Genomic DNA, 16,037 nt, shown 5'->3' with positions numbered 1-16,037 from the left:
GTGGGATCTTCCCGGACCAGGGCTCGAACCCGTGTCCCCTGCATTGGCAGGCGGATTCCCAAACACTGCACCACCAGGGGAGCCCCTAGAAATGTTTTTCTAAGGAATACATCTAGAAGCCGGAGCACTGGGTTTTAGGGTATGTGTATTTTCAGCATTAAGTGTTGCCAAATTTCCCTTCAAATTTGTTACAGCTGTTCACACTTCAAGCCAAAACGGATGAGTTCCTAATATCCCACATTTTTGTCAACACTTGGTGTTATCAGAGTTATTTTAATTTTGCTGATTTAGTAAAGTAGTATCTCATGGTTTGGGTTTGCATTTCTGCATTATTAGGGAAGTTGAGCATCTTTTCCTATGTTTATTAGCTATATGGCTTCCTCTTTGATGACTCACCTGTTAATAGCTTTTGCTCATTTCCCCCTGCCTTGTCCTTTTTTTTTTTATTGATCTGCAAGAGTTCTTTATAAATCCTGAATACCCATCCCTCATTGGTCACATAGGTTGTAAATAGTCTCAAAGTCTGTGGCTTGTCTTTTTGTTTTGTTGTTTCTTGTCTCATAGAAGTTAAAAAATTTTTTTAATGTAGTTGTATGTGTCAATCTTTTATTGCCTGTGTTTTTGTATCTTGTTTAAGAAATCCTTCCCTATGCTGATATCATCAATGTATTCTCTTGTATTTTCTTTGAAGAATTTAAAGTTTTCTTTTTCACATATTTAAGGTATCTGAAATTTATTTTTGGATCTGTTGTAATGCACAGATCCATTTTGTTTTTCATCTGGATAGCCAGTTAACCCCAGACAAGTTAAGAAATAGTCCATCCTTTTCCACTGACTTATGTTCCTTTTGTCATATACAAAGTTCTCATATCTCTGCGGGTCTGATTCTGGACCTGTGGTCTATCTATTTGTCCATGTGTCAGGACTACACTGCTTTAATCACTCCAGCTTTAAAGCTGTGATATACGGTGAGGCAAACACTCTGGTATTCTTCCACTTCAAACTTGTTTTGACTTTTTTTGGCCATTTACTCTTCCACAAGAATTTTAAGAACAGCTTGTTAAATAGAATTTAGATTAGAATTGTACTAAATTCTAGTACTTTTGATTAGAATTGTACTAAATGTATAGATTTTGATTAGAATTGTACAAAACGTATAGATTTGAGAAAAACTAATCAGCTGTATATTGAATTTTCCTCTTCATGAGCATGACGTATCTCTCCATTCTTTTTTGTCTTCTCTTCATGTTCTCCAATAGAGTTTTATAATTTTCTCCATAAAGCTAATGCACATATTTTGCTATGTTGATTCCTAAGTATCTTATAGTTTTTGTTGCAATTACAAATGGTATTTTCTTAAAACAAAATTTGTTTATTGCTGTTGTATAGCCATATTGATGTTTGAATATTCATCTTGCCCCCCAAAAGGGTGTTACTTTTAATTGTTTGTAGGTTCTCATAAATTTTCTTTGTAAATAATCAATCATCTATGTATAATTATGACTTTACTTCTACTTTTTCTTATTGTGCTAGCTCAGACCACCACCACCCCCAGCACAAGTTGAATAGAAGCAGTAAAAACTAGTATCTTTGTATTAACGTTGGAAGTTATTTTCTATTCCTAGTTAGCTAGATTTGTTTTTTAAATCATTAGTGTTAAACTTTATCCAGGTGCATCTCTACCTATTGGGACAATCATATTCTTTCCTTTTAATATGTCAATGTTGTAAATATCATTAATAGATTTTTAAAGTAGACCATCCTTGTATTCCTGGAATAAACTCTGCTTGGTCACACATACACACGTGCATATATACATGCACTTGCACAAACTCCATTGGATTCAGTTTGCTAATATTTCATTTAGGATTTTCAATCTTATAAGTTCAATTGGTCCTCTTTTTCCATTGTCTGGGACAGTCTATATAAATAAATAAACAGTTCTTTGAAGAGTTAGCAGAATAATATACCTATAAAGCCATTTGGGTAGTGTGTGTGTGTGTGTGTGTGTGTGTGTGTGTGTGTGTGTGTGTACTTAAAATTTCTCATTCAATTTATTAGAATTTATAGAGCTGTCAGGCTTTCTATTTCTTCTTGAGTCAGCTTTGGCTGTCTTTCATCTAATTTCCACACCTGTTCAGGACTGAGACCTCATCTGTCTCTGGGTGGCTGGTGAAACAGAACAGGTTGACAGAACCTGTTCCTTCCCAGCCCCCTCCCAGTAACCGTAGCCACAGTCAGCTCACCCTCTGGCTTTCAGTTTCCTCTTTGTTTCTAGCACCTGGGATTTTACTTTCCTTTTGAGAACTCAGGTATATGTTTAATTTTTTCCCTTTTTATCAGTATTTCTAGGTGATGGTGCTTTTAGATTTTCCACATCCTCCATCTTGCTTGATTCTGAAGTTGTTCCCATTTTACAGATAAGAAGGCCAGGGTTCAGAGTGGTTTAAAAGCCAGCTGAAGGTCACATCGCTAATACTTTTACCTAGTTATTGAACCCAGATTTCTGATTCTGAATCCTCCACTGTTGCCATATTATTCCATGCTGCCTTCTGAAGCCAAGGAGGCAAAACCAGGAAGGGGCATTAGGAAGTAAAAGGGAGAAGAGGTCTCATGGGCAAGGTGGAGGAGTCTGGGATGGAGCCTCGACCGTGGATGGACAATGCCAGGAAGCATGGAGGAAGGAATGGTGTTAAGGAAATGACATATGGGACTCCTGGGCTGCAGCTGCTGGAGGGAGAATCACAGCCTCAATCCATCCTGAGATCCTGAAATATGCATCCCCTGCCCCAGATCCAGGCATGCATGCATCCTTTCAACCAATATTTCAACTCCATATTCATAGAGTGTCCAGTTCCAGGCCCAGGGAATGGCAAGAGTGAGCATCTGCAGTCCTGGTTCCTGCCCTCAGGGAGCTTACGTTCCATGGGGAGCCAGACACCAATCGAGTAATCCCCAAAAAACGTAGATCTGCGACCACACACAGTACCTCGGAGAAAGAGTGCGCCTTGGTGTAGGAGCTCAGAGGAGGGGAATTTGACCCGAAAGGAAGGTCTGAGTACCTTCCCTGAGGATGTGGTAAAGGAGCTGAGATCTGAAGAATGCACAGGAGCTAACTTAAAAGAGAAATGGAAGAAGCAGCCTTTCGGGTGGAGGGCTCAGCCTGCGGGAGGAAGCACGACGCGGTGGAGTAGAGCGCTAGGGAGTGACAGGGGTGAGTAGTGGGAGGCGAGGCTGGAGAGGCCGGCGGGGCCACACCCCAAGGGGCCTTAGAGGCCAGGTTAAGGACTTGGGTCTTTAATTTAAGGTCGGTGGGAAACCATTGACTGTGTTTCAGCAGGGTGCCTGAAACCATCAGATTTGCATTTCAGAAAGGTCTCTCTTACTCAGGCGTGCCGCTTGTTTCAGAGAAGGCCTTTCCAGCCTCTCCAGCGATCTCAGTGATTCAGAGAAGAGCCAGACAGTCCCAGTGGTGGCTGGCCCAGGGAGGTGGAGGGATGGAGAAGAGTGGACAGACTTGAGAGGTATAATAGTGGATACACTTGTTAGGACTAGATGCTGGATTCAGTATTGAGATGCTCACCACGAACACCTGAGATCACATTCTTCAAAGGCAGGGGCCACATCACACACCTGTTTGTGGTACCCAGGTCCTAGAACAGTCCTGACACATGGTGGACTCAATACATAGTTTCTGAAAGGGTGAGACTGACCAGTGGTCTCCCAAGTGATCCTTCTACCTTTGAGGTTCTTTCATCCCTTCCTGCATGTGGCAATAAGCAGCCTCTCTGATACATCATCGGGAGAAATCTGCCAAGTTCTAAAGAGTTTTCTTTGGGGGAAGTGAATACAAGAACTAAGGTCTACCTTATCCTTGAACATGAACAGTCACAATAAATTTACTGCAGGTGCCACCGAAGGGGGAAACTCCCCCAACAGAACCTCCTATAAGAGTGAATGATGGGGACTTCCCTGGTGGCACAGTGGTTAAGAATCTGTCTGCTAATGCAGGGAACACAGGTTCAAGCCCTGGTCCGGGAAGATCCCACATGCCGCGGCCCGTGCGCCACAACTACTGAGCCCGCGTGCCACAACTACTGAAGCCCGTTTGCCTAGAACCCATGCTCTGCAACAAGAGAAGCCACTGCAATGAGAAGCCCGCACACCGCAACGAAGAGTAGCCCCCGCTCACTGCAACTAGAGAAAGCCTGCGCTCAGCAACGAAGACCCAACGCAGCCAAAAGTAATAAATAAATAAATTAAAAAAACAAAAACCCAAAAACAAACAAACAAAAAAGAGTGAATGATGATGGTTCCATCCTCGGGGCCACGCTGGGCCCCAGGGTGCCAATCTGGAGGGGATGCTCCGTGGGACTCCCTGCTGACTCTTGTTCAAAACCAGTTTCCCAGCACATGAAGAAGACAGCAAGTGAGGAATCTTGTGGAAGAAGTGCAAATGCCAGGAAGTGCTTGTACTGGCCAGGTGTTTCTTGTCTGTCTTCTCCCACACAGCCCTGTTCTACTTTTTCCACACCCAGAACCTCCCACTTTCTCCTCCAACCTCCCTTGTCTTCTTCCGCTGGTCTCCATCTCCTCCATTTCCCTGCCTTCTCCTTGGATACGTGCCTCTGCCTATTTTCACCTTTCAATAAGAGGCCCACGGTGCTGCTGGAAAGAGCAGCCTCCGTCTGGGCTTTATTCTTAGTGTGAAATGCAGTGACGGTCACAGAAAGCCCTGAAACAGGGCCCGTGGGTCCAGGAGTGGGCACAGGGAGAGAGATGGCCTCATCCAATGGGGTGCTGGGTGTAGCTTTAGCACCGGAGGCAAGAAGCACCCAGCGGCCTCTGGGGGAAGTGATGGGGTTGGGTGGGATTTGTGGGCGACTAGAATTTGATGGTGGGGGTTGTCATGGAGATCTCTGGGGATTCAGTTATCTCTTTAAAAAATCCTGTCAAGAAAATCCCGGGGAATCTGATCCGTCCGTGATGACAGTAGGTCTCAGGCAGCCTGGTTAAACTTCTCAGATGGAGGACAGGAGATTGGAAGTACAGATTACTTTCTAAGAAACAGGAAAAGCTCTTTTCCTGGGGGATTAGATTGTGGACTGGGAGTGAGGTGGACCTGGCCATTCCAGCTCTGACTACGTCCCGGTGAGACACTCTGATCACCTAATGTGGTGGCTCTGGCTGGGATGGGGTGGGGCACGGAGCCGTGCCCCATTATGCCTCCCACAGAAGAGGCAGTCACTCCGACTGTGGAGGGAGTCTGTCCCCAGGGCTGCCCTCCTGTAGTGCTGCGGGGTTGGCGGGTGGCACTGCCACAGGGGCCTTGACTTTGCTTCAACCCCCCTCCCTCTCCGCTCTGTTCATCCCTGTCCTTCCCACTGGGTGTGGACGGTTGTCAAAGCAGAAGGGGGCTCTGAGTGAAGCCACAGCCATGGAGGCCAGAGCCATAGGGACTGTCACCTGTGTGGGAGTGCAGGGGCAGGGGCAGGTGGCCCCGTGGCTGCAGCACTTCCCACACTGGGGGCAGGGAAAGGGCCTCTCACTCAAATGGACCAGGTGGTGCTGGGAGGGGTGGGAGCATGAGAAAAGGAGGCTCCACAGTCCAGGCCAGAAAAGGGCTTTGGGGTGGGGGCAGGGGCTGCTGAGAGGGACGTGGGACAGGGTCAGCTGTGACAGCAGAGGGGTCAAAGGGTAGATGGGGAGCTGGAGGTCTGTCCTGCCTTCTCCTCCTCTGCCTGGGCTCCCAGCCTGTAGGGGAGGGGGATGAAGGTGAGAGCAGCCAGGAGGAGGGGGAGGCAGAGAGACCAAGGTGGCGCAGGAAGGCTGAGCCCCGCCCTGAGGAACCCAGGGCACAACTTTCCCGTGAACAGTTTGCCAGGGTTTTGAGGGCAGCCGGGCGACAACCAAACCCTCAGAGTTAGGCCTCACCGGGGCAGGGGTCTCCTGAGGCCCTGGGCTCTGGGGCTCAGCTTCTGCACTTAGACACATAATCTGCTATGGTTTGGAGACCAAGAAGCCTGAAAGAGATAAAATGAGGGGGAGACTAACAGAGAGAGAGGCTCCCCTCCCGCCCAGGTCCCCCACCTACTTCCTTCTTCCCCTCCCGTCCATCCAGTCTGGTGGCACCTCCTCTGAGAAGCTCTTCCTAACCACCCTGCGGCTCCCAGTGATCCCCCTGCCCTGAGGCCTGGCATCCCTCCTGCAGGGGACACTTGTCATTCACTCTGTAAGGACCAGAGCATCTGCTGCAGGGGTTCTGGGCCCCAGCACATCAGATTCACACGGAGGGCTTGTTAATACACAACTGCGGGCCCCACCTCGCAAGTCCCTTTCCTATGCGAGGTCGCGTGGTTTGTAAGTGGCGAGGTGGACATTTGGACCCCGATCAGTCTGAATCTGATGTCTTTCTTTCTCCACCTTGCTCCTCTGGGTTGTTATTCTCCTTTTATCCTCTGTATCTTGTCTCTCAACAAAATAATCAGGTTCCCTTTTGTATACTTTGTGTCTCTCACTTTGCCTCACCCAAGGTGCAGGCTTCACTGACAGAGGCTGAAAGACTTGGGGAGCTATCCCAGGGAGTGGGGGTGGAACAGAACTGGAGCAACCCCCTCCCCTCCCCGCTTCTGCCAGCACTGGGGAAGAGGAACGCCTGGTCAGGTCAGGTAGTCATTTTTTCTTTGTTGTGGGCAGGGGAGATGGACCTGGAGCAACAGTTCTGTATGTCACTCACATGGTGCCATCTAAAGAAACAGGCAGCCTGCGAAGTTCAGCGTCTCGGGGGCAGAGGAGGGCGACAGAGCACTGGCAGCAGAGAGGGGTCCGAGGAGGCGCACGAGGAGCGGAACGGCGGAGAGGGTGGGCCGTGGTGTGGCCTGGGGCACTAGGAGAGGAGAGACCGGGGACCAAGGCCCGCAGGCGGCTCCAGCGTGAAGCCAGAGGGCGGGGGAACAGGCAGAAGGGCTGCTGGGTCGGGTAGGGCTGGCGAGAACGAGGAGAGTGAGGAAGTGTCGCTCCGGGCAGCCCGTGGAACCAGAAGAGAAGCCGGGTTCATTCCAGACACCCGCGACTCCTCCCCATCGGTTTCTCTCCCTTGAAACTCCGGGAGCGACGCCCACCTTCCTCTCGCCCTCACATCCCGGGAGCGTCGCCCCCCTTGGATGCCTGAGGTGGGAGAAAAGGGGAGCCAGGCTCGGGGCTCCAGGGAGGCGGGTGTAAAAAGGGGCTTCTACAAGGGTGAAGTGGGTGTTGTCTATTTCTACAGGGCGAGAGGTCTCGGGGGTGGGCGCCCGGTCACCGGGGCTGGAGGGTACCCCCTGCGTCCGTCGTACTGAGGGTGAAAGGGACGAGGGGCAGCAAACGAGAAATGCCAAGCGTGGAGTGACGTGCCCTCGAGCCGGCGGGTCACACCCCGAGGCTGACTCCTCAGCCGGTAGGGCCAAGACTGAGCGAGCTTCGGGAATTTGGGGCGGAGCAGGGTGGGGGCGCGAAGGGCAACGGAAACAGGAAGCGAGGGGCAGAGAGGCCAAAGTGGGTGGCGGGAGGCGGCGTCAGTCCCTCCTGAAGAGGCGAGCCTCCCCACCTCGCCGGGGCGCGGCGCGCTACGTGGGCCCCTGACCCCGGGCCCCGCCCGCGGAACTCGAGGCGTGGGGGGTGCGGAGCAGCGAGCGCTTTACTGGACGCCCCCACCTCTGCTCTCCGCTGCCGCCGGGACCGGCACAGAACTACAACTCCCGGGCAGCCCTCCCTCGGCTCGGCCCCGCGACTCGGCGGGCACCGATCAGCTCGCTCGCTCCCGGGAACTGTAGTCCCCGGCCCTGCCCGTCTTCTTCGGGAGGCTACCCGGGGGCGGGGTATGTGCAGGGAGGTTCTCGCAGCCCTCCCCCCATCTGCGCCTTTTCTCTCCAGCTTTAGAAACCAGCTTCTCGCAGGGACGAGGAATTATTCCCCTTCCAGACATCTCGGGCCTGCCGTGTCACCCTCTTGAGCCACTTTCCTGCTTTCCCTGTGGTATTGAAACCCGGGATCTCAGCCTGGGCATTCAGGTCATAGGGGGAAAGCTTGGGATCTGACTTCACACCTCTCCGCTCTCCACCCTGTCTCTTACAGCTTCACAGGTCCTTCCTATTTTCGTTTACATTTGCTGATTTGAAGGTTCAGGAAAATGGGATCTACACACCGTGACTACCCTTTGACATTTCCTCCCCATTTCCAAGGCTGATTCTACATGATTTCTAGGGTTCCCTCCCCGATCTTTGTTTTCCTCTCCTTCTAGTAACCCCCCTGATAAAGAGACACAGAACCACAGGTTTCAACGAGGAAAAAAAAGCAAATTTGTTGTTGTTGGTAGAAGGGCATTAAGGGGAGGGCTCTTCACCCTTCCCAACATCTTGCATGGATGGGAGGTTGGGGGCAATAGAAAAGGCAGTAGATGGGGGCACAGGCCCCACTCTGTACAATATAGAAGAATCTGATATAGATACTTTGTATAAAAGCCACTTGTCCTCATTTGTGTCCTCTTGCTGGCTGGCTGGGCTGGGGGGCTCTGGGGGACAAAGAAGCTGGGTGGTGGGCCAGGACTCAGGGACACCCCATGGTCCCCATCCCCTGGCTGTCCCCTTGAGGGGTCACTTTGGATCCTTGGTGGGGGCATAGCAGAGCTCCAGTGGTCGGGACACTTTCCAGAACTTCTCATTCACCAGCTCCAGGGTTAGTGAGCCATTCAATGTCTACAGAGGGGGTGGAAGGGGGAGGAGAGGAAAGAGAAAATTAAGTTGGGAAAGATGGTAAAGGAAATGAATGAGAGGAGAAAACAAAAAGGAATAAGGAATAATAAATGGGGCAAAGCAGGGACACGGATGATGGGGAAGAAGGACAGACAGAGAAGGGAGATGGGAGATGCAGAGGGAGAAGAGGGCTGGTCAGTTAGGAGGTCAGGATCTCGGTTCTGCTTCCCCAGGCCACTCTCCCTCCTCTCCTCTCTCACACCGCTGCCCTCAGAGGCTCTCACCGTGAAAGCTCCGCCCCCGGGGGCGATGTAGATGGTATACTGCTTTTCGCTGACACCCTCCAGACTGGGCAAGGCAGGCTCCTCAGGGCCGTCACCTCCTCCGGCACCCCCACCCTCCCCGCCTCCCCCATCAGGTCCTCCGGCGTCAGAGGTGCCCCCTCCAGGCCCTCCTGGCTCCCCCGCCTCTTGCTGCTGCCTCCGTTCGAGGGCAATGCGCAGGGCCAAGTACTTGGAGAGATGGTCCACTGTGGCATTCCCAGTTGTCTTCACATACCTGGAGTGGGAGAGAGGGCAGGTTGAGGGCACAGGAAGCCTCAAATGGAGAAGGGAAGTTGGGGATTTCCCAAAGGGCCTCTGGGTTAGGGATTCTTTCTGGGTTTGGGCGAAGCCCACTTCTGATGGAAGATCATGAGACCTTTGGTTTCTCAGTGGTCTGGGGAAGGACGAGGCTCTCACCTAGTCTGGCAGTATTCTCCCTTCTCCACGAGCAGGGGGTGGGGCCGGAACACGAGCTCAATTTCTCCACCTGGCTCTGGGGGACTGGGAGCCCCGGGAGGGCTTGGGGGGCCCAGGGTTCCCCCTCCCAGGGTCCCTCCCCGGTCACCAGAGTCTTCAGAACCGGCACCCCCACCTACCCCACCAGTGCCACCTCCCCCTGTCCCTACACTGCTTCCCCCTGCGCCCCCTCCACGGGGTCGCTTGGGAGCAGGGCCTGGGGCAGAGTCAGGGGCGGAGTCTGAGCTCACATCCTCTCCATCCCCCTCTCCCTCCCCAGGCTCTCCTTCCCCCCCACTCATCGTTGTGGTCTGATCTGACCCAGGCATCGGCCGCCTCACACGCTGGGCCCTGTGGAAACAAGTGGTCGAGGTTAGAAAGCACCAAGGATAAGGGGTTTACATTTTAAACTTCAGAGAATTAAGAGATCAGGGAAATCTTAATGATGATACCTAATATTTATTACATACTGACTACATGCTAAGCACATTGCTAAGTATTTTGCACTGATTGCCTCAAATTATACAAATCCTATGGACACAGGTAATTATATCATCTCTATTTTATGGCTGAGGAAACTGAGGCTTAGAGAGGTTAAATAACTAGTTTGAGACCATAGTCTCTTTGCCTCTCAAAGCGTGGTCCAAGAACCAGTAGCACAGTCTTGTAGAGATGCAGAATCTCAGGCCCAACTTGTGACCTACTGAATCAGAATCTGCATTTTTAACAAGACTCTCAGGTAATTTGGATACACATTAAAGACTGAGTGATGCTGGCCTAGGAGGTGATTTAATTCCCAGCAGTGTGAACTCAGAGCTTATGCTCAAAAAGCACTCTACTGTTCTAACTTCTAGAAAGTTAGAAGATGAGCTATTTCCTTAAGAACAGTAGTACCAGTTGCTAAGAAGCTACAGTTTACATCCATGACCTCCAGGTGTGACAGTTAAGACTGTGATCAGCACTCAGGATGCTGAGGCTTAGAAGCAAAGACAGCCCCAGGAGTCTGACCCACGGATCTGTCCCAGCAGCACTGCTGCCACCTTCTTCGTGGCCCCCGAACCTGTGCATGGCCTGCATGCGCAGCCCCTCCTCAATGCTGGAGCTCAGCGCCTGCTGGTTGTGCAGGCGGCTGAGGCGGATGAGCACCCTGTCTTGGTGGGCCTCATATTCCTCCCGGCTGGGGTAGATCTTAGAGATCAGAGCATCGAAGTTGGGGTCTGGCCGCAGAGACCGCTTGGATACCAGCTTCTTTCGGCAGGTAGGGCACTCCTTGTTCCTGGTATGGGAGAAAGGAGGCCCTGAGGAGTCAATCACCAGGGCATGGAGGGTCCAACTCTTGTCCCCCTCCCCCCATCTCAAACCTGTCCCTCCTGTTACCCGCTGCGCAGGGCCGTGACAATGCAATCAGAGCAGAATCGGTGGAGGCACTCCTTGGTTGTCATCGTATTCTTCAGCATGTCCAGGCAGATGGGGCACATGAGCTCTGAATGCAGTGACCGAGGGGAAACTGCAATCTCTGTGCCATCCATGATGGCTTCCTGGAGGCGTCGATGAGTGGAAAGGTGGTGGGTGGGTTGGGGAGAAAGGGGTTTTAGAAACAAGTGGTCCATGAAATTGGAGTCTTGAGAAAATACAGTGAGATATCAGAATCTGGGTACCTCACGTTGGCCACCTGAGGAAATTGGGAATTCTAAGAGTAGGAGCTTTGGAATAGGAGGATCTGAGATTTGGTGATAGGCTTGGGGATGGGCGTGGCACAGATTTGCCATCTGTGGAAGACTTACTTGGTCAACAGAATTTCTTACACTGCAGTCCTGGTACTACCTATATCAGAATCCCCTAGGATGCAGGTTAAAAATGCAGATTCTGGGGTCCCATCCCTTTACTGTATCACAATGTTACAGGTAGGGGCCAGCGGGAATTCCATTTTTAATAAACTCCCAAGGTGAGTCTTAAATGCACTGACCTATGATGCGGAACTGAGGAACCGGGAAGGTAATTTCAGCCTGTTTACTATCTTTCAAATGAAGATAGTAATACTTGCTCTACCTCTCTGGCACGTCTGTTTTGAGGATTAAATGAGATAAATGTGAAAGTGCTTTGAAAGATTAAGGTGATTCAAAGGTAGGGCCAGGGAGTGTGAAATCGGGCAGAATGGGGCAAAAAATGGAAAAGAGGCTGTGAGATGGGGGTCTGGGGATGGAGTGGTCTGGGGAAAGGGAGTAAGTTGTAAAGGGAGAATCCCTGTCACCTGAGGGGTCCGGTGGAGCTCATACAGACTCAGTTCCCACGTTTTGCTGGCATTCTGGGCATTCGCCGGCGTCGTCATGGTGACCGGGCACAGACCCCCACGAGGGCTCCACCGCCGGGGAGGAGAAGAGGTAGGCTGGGGAGTGCGGGAAGGGGGAAGGGGAGGAAGGGTGTTAGGGTGGCCGCCCCTCGCGCAGATCCCGCCCTCCCTAGGCTCCCCTCCTCCGCCCCCCACTCCGCGCCGGCGCGGCCCCTTACCAGCTTCCAGCCGTCCGCGCTCCCGCCGCCGCAGCGCCTCTCCCGGGGCCCGGGCTCCCCGGCCGAGTTCGCTCGGTCTGCAGCCGCTGCTCAGACAGCAGCTCCCGCTGCCGCCGCCGCCGCCGCCATGGCCCGGGCGCTGGGGCCCTACGTCACTTCCGCCTGCCCCTCCACTCCACTCCACCCCCCGCCGGCGGAGACGTCACCCGCCAGTCGCGGCGCGGGTGGGACGCGACGTGGACGCCCGGGTTCCCCCCGGCCCCCGCGAGGAGCCGGCGTCCCCAGAGTCCCACGCCACGTGGGGACCGCGGTTTCCGTCCCCTGGCCAGCACCGTCGCGCGGCCGATCTCAGCCACTATCCCCTTCCAAGGCCCCCACTCGGGGCCTCCGCTCCGGAGGGCGGGGCCTGGGATCGCTCGGACCCCGGGAGGGGACAGGGGGAATTGGAAAAGGGGCCACCTCCCCCATTCCGCGTCCCCTGGCGGCTCTGGGGAAGGGCGCCCCTCCTCCCCACACACAACTTCTCCATAACCCCAGCCCGGGATTCCGGGGGAAAAAAAGCTGCAGAGGAGCCTCTGCCGCTACAGTCCTTCAGTCCTGTGAACGCAACTAAGTCCCGACGTGCCCGGGATTCCCTTAACTACCCTGGTGACCTGCTCCACCCTCCGCTTTGGCTCTCCCTATACCCTCCGACCCGCTCTCCCTTCGAGGTTTGGGGGCGACGGCTCGGGACGTCCAGACTCAACTCTCGGCCGGAGCTAGAGACTCGAGAATTGCGTTTGGACAATCAGGAGCCGCGGCCCGGGGCGGGGGAGGGAGGCACACGGGAGGTATGGGGGAATGGAAACACCACGCGGAAGCAGGGACACACACACACACACAGGATGGGGCCCCTATCGGGGAGGGGTTGTGCGCGTGTAGGTGGGGGGCACAAGGGGCCGAATGTCTGGAGTGGGAAGCGGGCAGAAGTCTCCTCCAGGACTTCCCAGTAAAGGAAGGGGACCGGGAGGGAAGAGAAGAGGAAGGGGCAGAGCGATCCCCATTGAGGGCAGGTGATGAGAGGGATACGGGGGAAAAGAGACCGTGATGGGCGTCCTGTCTCCTCCAGCTTGAACTGGGGCTCCCGGACTTGGGCTGCAACTGCCAGGGGGTGGCCTCTTTCTGGGACAAGGCAGCAGTGGGTCCCCTCGCCCCCTCCCCCAGTTCCCCTCTACTTCCCTGTCCTCTCCTTCAGTCCGTGGCCAGTCCTTATGTGGGCTCCAGAGTCGATTAGCGCGGACCCCCTCCCCTTCCTCCTCCTCCTCCCAGCCCCCTCCCTCCCTTCTGCTCTCCTCCAGCCCCTTTCATCGGCTGGCCCATTCCCCTAATCCTGGCCCCCTCCCCTAATCCCCCCCATCCGACCCCCGGCCGGCTGCAGCTATTGTAAGGTGGAGAGAAAGGGGAGGGGGGGGGACTCAGAGAAAGGAGAGGGGTGGGGGAGGGCCACCTGTTCCAAGACCCCCTCCCAAGGCTAGACTGGATACTAGGATGGGGCCATGAACAAATCACCCTTGGGGACCATAAGGACCCAGGGAATTGGGGGAGGGGACTAGGGCTGCAGGATCAGTGGAAGGGGGTGGGGCAGAGACCCCCTCCCTCCAAAAGACCCAGAGTGTCACGCACACACAGTGACACACACTCTCTCCTCTCATACCCGGCGGCGGGGGTTGCCCTGGGAGACCAGGCAGTGAAAGGGAACAATCCTTCGCGAAAGGGAAAGGAGGGGGAGGTGGCGAAGGGTCTGAGGACTTGGACACAAGAAGAACCGGAGGTGGCAGGGAAGAGGATTTGGAATTTATTAGGGTCACAAGCACCCCTGCCTCCCATATTCAGCATTCCTGAGCCATACACTGCCACCCCTTTTGTAGCCTGGGAACTCAGAGTCCTCATCAGCAGGAGGCCCGGCAGAGTGGTGGGATAGTGAGCAGAGTCCAGGGTCCTTGAGGCAGTTACATGAAAAGACCTCCTGGGAGGGGCAGAAACATTTGGACAGATGTATAGGTGGAGACAAATGGGCTGGGGGGGAGGCACCCACTTCTGTCCTTGGCCTATGGGAACTTCTGCCCTCCCTCAGTGGCTCCAGACTCCCCTCATTTGCTTTCTGGGTTCCACTTCTCTGCCCTCTTCCTCCCCCTGATGGCCTCATACCAGTGACTTCCACTGACGCCCCTGTGATGTATCCACTGTCTTCAGATGCCAAGAATGCGACCACATCTGCCACATCTATGGGAATGGTGGGGAGAGGGCAGAATCCTACTCACTCACAGACCCAAAGTAGCCTCCTATCAGAATCACCCCTCCCCCAACCACCAATCCTGGTGAGACCCTCTCAGATACCACAAACTTTGGGATCTCTTCCTTCAGGCCCCCTCTGCAGTCAGTGCTCACCCTCAGGGTCCCCCATATGTCCCATCGGGATCATTCCAGTCACCTGTAAGGAAACACTCATGTGTGAGTGAAAGTTTTTTCATGGGTTTTTTTTTTTTGTAGACCGAGTCTGTGACTTTGGTCTTCATTCCTTTTACACTTGCTGAATATCTACAGTTTGCCCCTCACTGGGCCCAGCATCCTCTCTCTGAAGCCCAGAGAGGTTGGCTCTCTGAATGATTCTGCCCTCCACCCACAGTCTCCTACCTTGTCCAGTACTTTCTGTGGCACTTTCTGTGTCATGGGTGTTTTGATGAACCCTGGGAGGACAGAGTTACAGCGGATCCCATGTCTGTGGAAAGGAGAGTGGCTGCTGACTCCAGAGAGGACTGAACACTGACCCTCCCTCAGACCTTCCACATGGCCCCAGGTGTCTGACCAACCGTCCAAGCTCCCGGGCTGCAGTCTGGGTCAGCCCAACCACTCCAGCCTTGGATGCTGCGTAGTTTGTCTGTCCCACGTTCCCCACCTTTGGGTGAGCCAGAGATTGGGGTTAAGTTGGGAGTCCCAAGGAGGGGCTCTCCTCTCTGTGCCCACTTGGCTGGCTGACCTCGTCCCAACTCAGCCTGACCTTCCCTACGATGCTACTGATGTTGATGATGGAGCCAGGACAGCCACTGGACACCAGGGCTTGGGCTGCAGCCTGAGTGACTAGAAAGATGCCCTGGGGGTGAGGGGAGAAAGTAACAAGGCAGAAAGGATCAGCAGGGGTGACACTCCTCCAACTCCCTCCCCAGGCTAGAGGGCCCAGAAGTCATGGGTTCAGAGATCACCACCTTGAGGTTGACAGCTATGACTCTGTCCCAGTCGTCCTCAGACATGTGGAGCAGAAACTCATCCCTGGTGATGCCCGCACAGGACACAACGACAGATGGCGGACGAGAAAAGCAGGCCTATGTAAGGGGTAGGTTACACACCAAAAAACCATGTAGAGCAACGTTAGGGCTTTAAAGGGGGCGAGGTCGTCTCGCTTTTTCACCTGCACTTGATCCAGCAGGCGCCTGACGGCCCCGGCCTCGGACACGTCAACCTGGAAGGCTGCGTGGGCCCCGCGCGGTGCCCCCTCGTCGCTCCCCGGCCCTCCCAGCAGCCGCACCGTCTCCCGTGCCGCTGCCCCGTCCAGGTCGCAAGCGGCCACAGTGGCCCCCTCAGCGGCCAGGCGCACACCGACTGCTCGGCCGATGCCGCTACCAGCACCTGAGATGGGAGAGAACACGCGGGAGGGGGGGAGGGAGAAGTGGGCAGGGGTCAGAGGTCAACAGGGCGCAAAGTTAGTAAAATTCGGACCACAGGCCACAGCGGCTGTAGAGTCCGAGGGCGCGCCCCGACGTCACTGTAGCACACCAACCCTCCCTGGGAGAGGCCCCCCCCCCACCCCCGCCCGCAACCTGTGACCAGGGCCAGCGCGAAGCGGAGCCGGAGCTGAGACGCCATGGCGGGTGGCGAGTGGGCGGGCCCCCCAGCACTGAGCCAATCCGAGCGCAGAGGAGGCGCGGCGAGAGCGATGCCGGACCAATCGAAGACCCGCCAGCGTTAGGCCACTGGCGGCCACCCC

The 16,037-nt window shown here is 54.2% G+C and overlaps 2 protein-coding genes across 2 annotated transcripts; both read right to left on the bottom strand.

Moving 5' to 3' along the window:
- Positions 1-8,312: 8,312 nt before the first annotated feature.
- Positions 8,313-12,202, bottom strand: RING1 (ring finger protein 1). Its single transcript, XM_057555708.1, has 7 exons — positions 12,017-12,202; positions 11,760-11,894; positions 10,886-11,046; positions 10,569-10,784; positions 9,470-9,859; positions 9,014-9,287; positions 8,313-8,732 (listed from the first exon to the last, which is right to left on the bottom strand). Exons 2-7 carry the CDS (start codon positions 11,835-11,837, stop codon positions 8,631-8,633), a joined length of 1,221 nt encoding a protein of 406 aa, XP_057411691.1. The 5' UTR covers positions 11,838-11,894; positions 12,017-12,202; the 3' UTR covers positions 8,313-8,630.
- A 1,632-nt stretch (positions 12,203-13,834) lies between these two features.
- On the bottom strand, positions 13,835-15,960 carry HSD17B8 (hydroxysteroid 17-beta dehydrogenase 8). Its single transcript, XM_007186906.2, has 9 exons — positions 15,871-15,960; positions 15,462-15,679; positions 15,259-15,375; positions 15,054-15,146; positions 14,866-14,951; positions 14,690-14,774; positions 14,444-14,486; positions 14,204-14,278; positions 13,835-14,021 (listed from the first exon to the last, which is right to left on the bottom strand). Exons 1-9 carry the CDS (start codon positions 15,914-15,916, stop codon positions 14,005-14,007), a joined length of 780 nt encoding a protein of 259 aa, XP_007186968.1. The 5' UTR covers positions 15,917-15,960; the 3' UTR covers positions 13,835-14,004.
- Positions 15,961-16,037: the final 77 nt, after the last annotated feature.

The sequence above is a fragment of the Balaenoptera acutorostrata genome, chromosome 10, assembly GCF_949987535.1.
Source record: "Balaenoptera acutorostrata chromosome 10, mBalAcu1.1, whole genome shotgun sequence".
Classification (NCBI taxonomy): Eukaryota; Metazoa; Chordata; class Mammalia; order Artiodactyla; family Balaenopteridae; genus Balaenoptera; species Balaenoptera acutorostrata.
The sequence above is the reverse complement of the archived record's forward strand: the minus strand, read 5'-3'. Positions and strand labels throughout refer to the sequence as shown.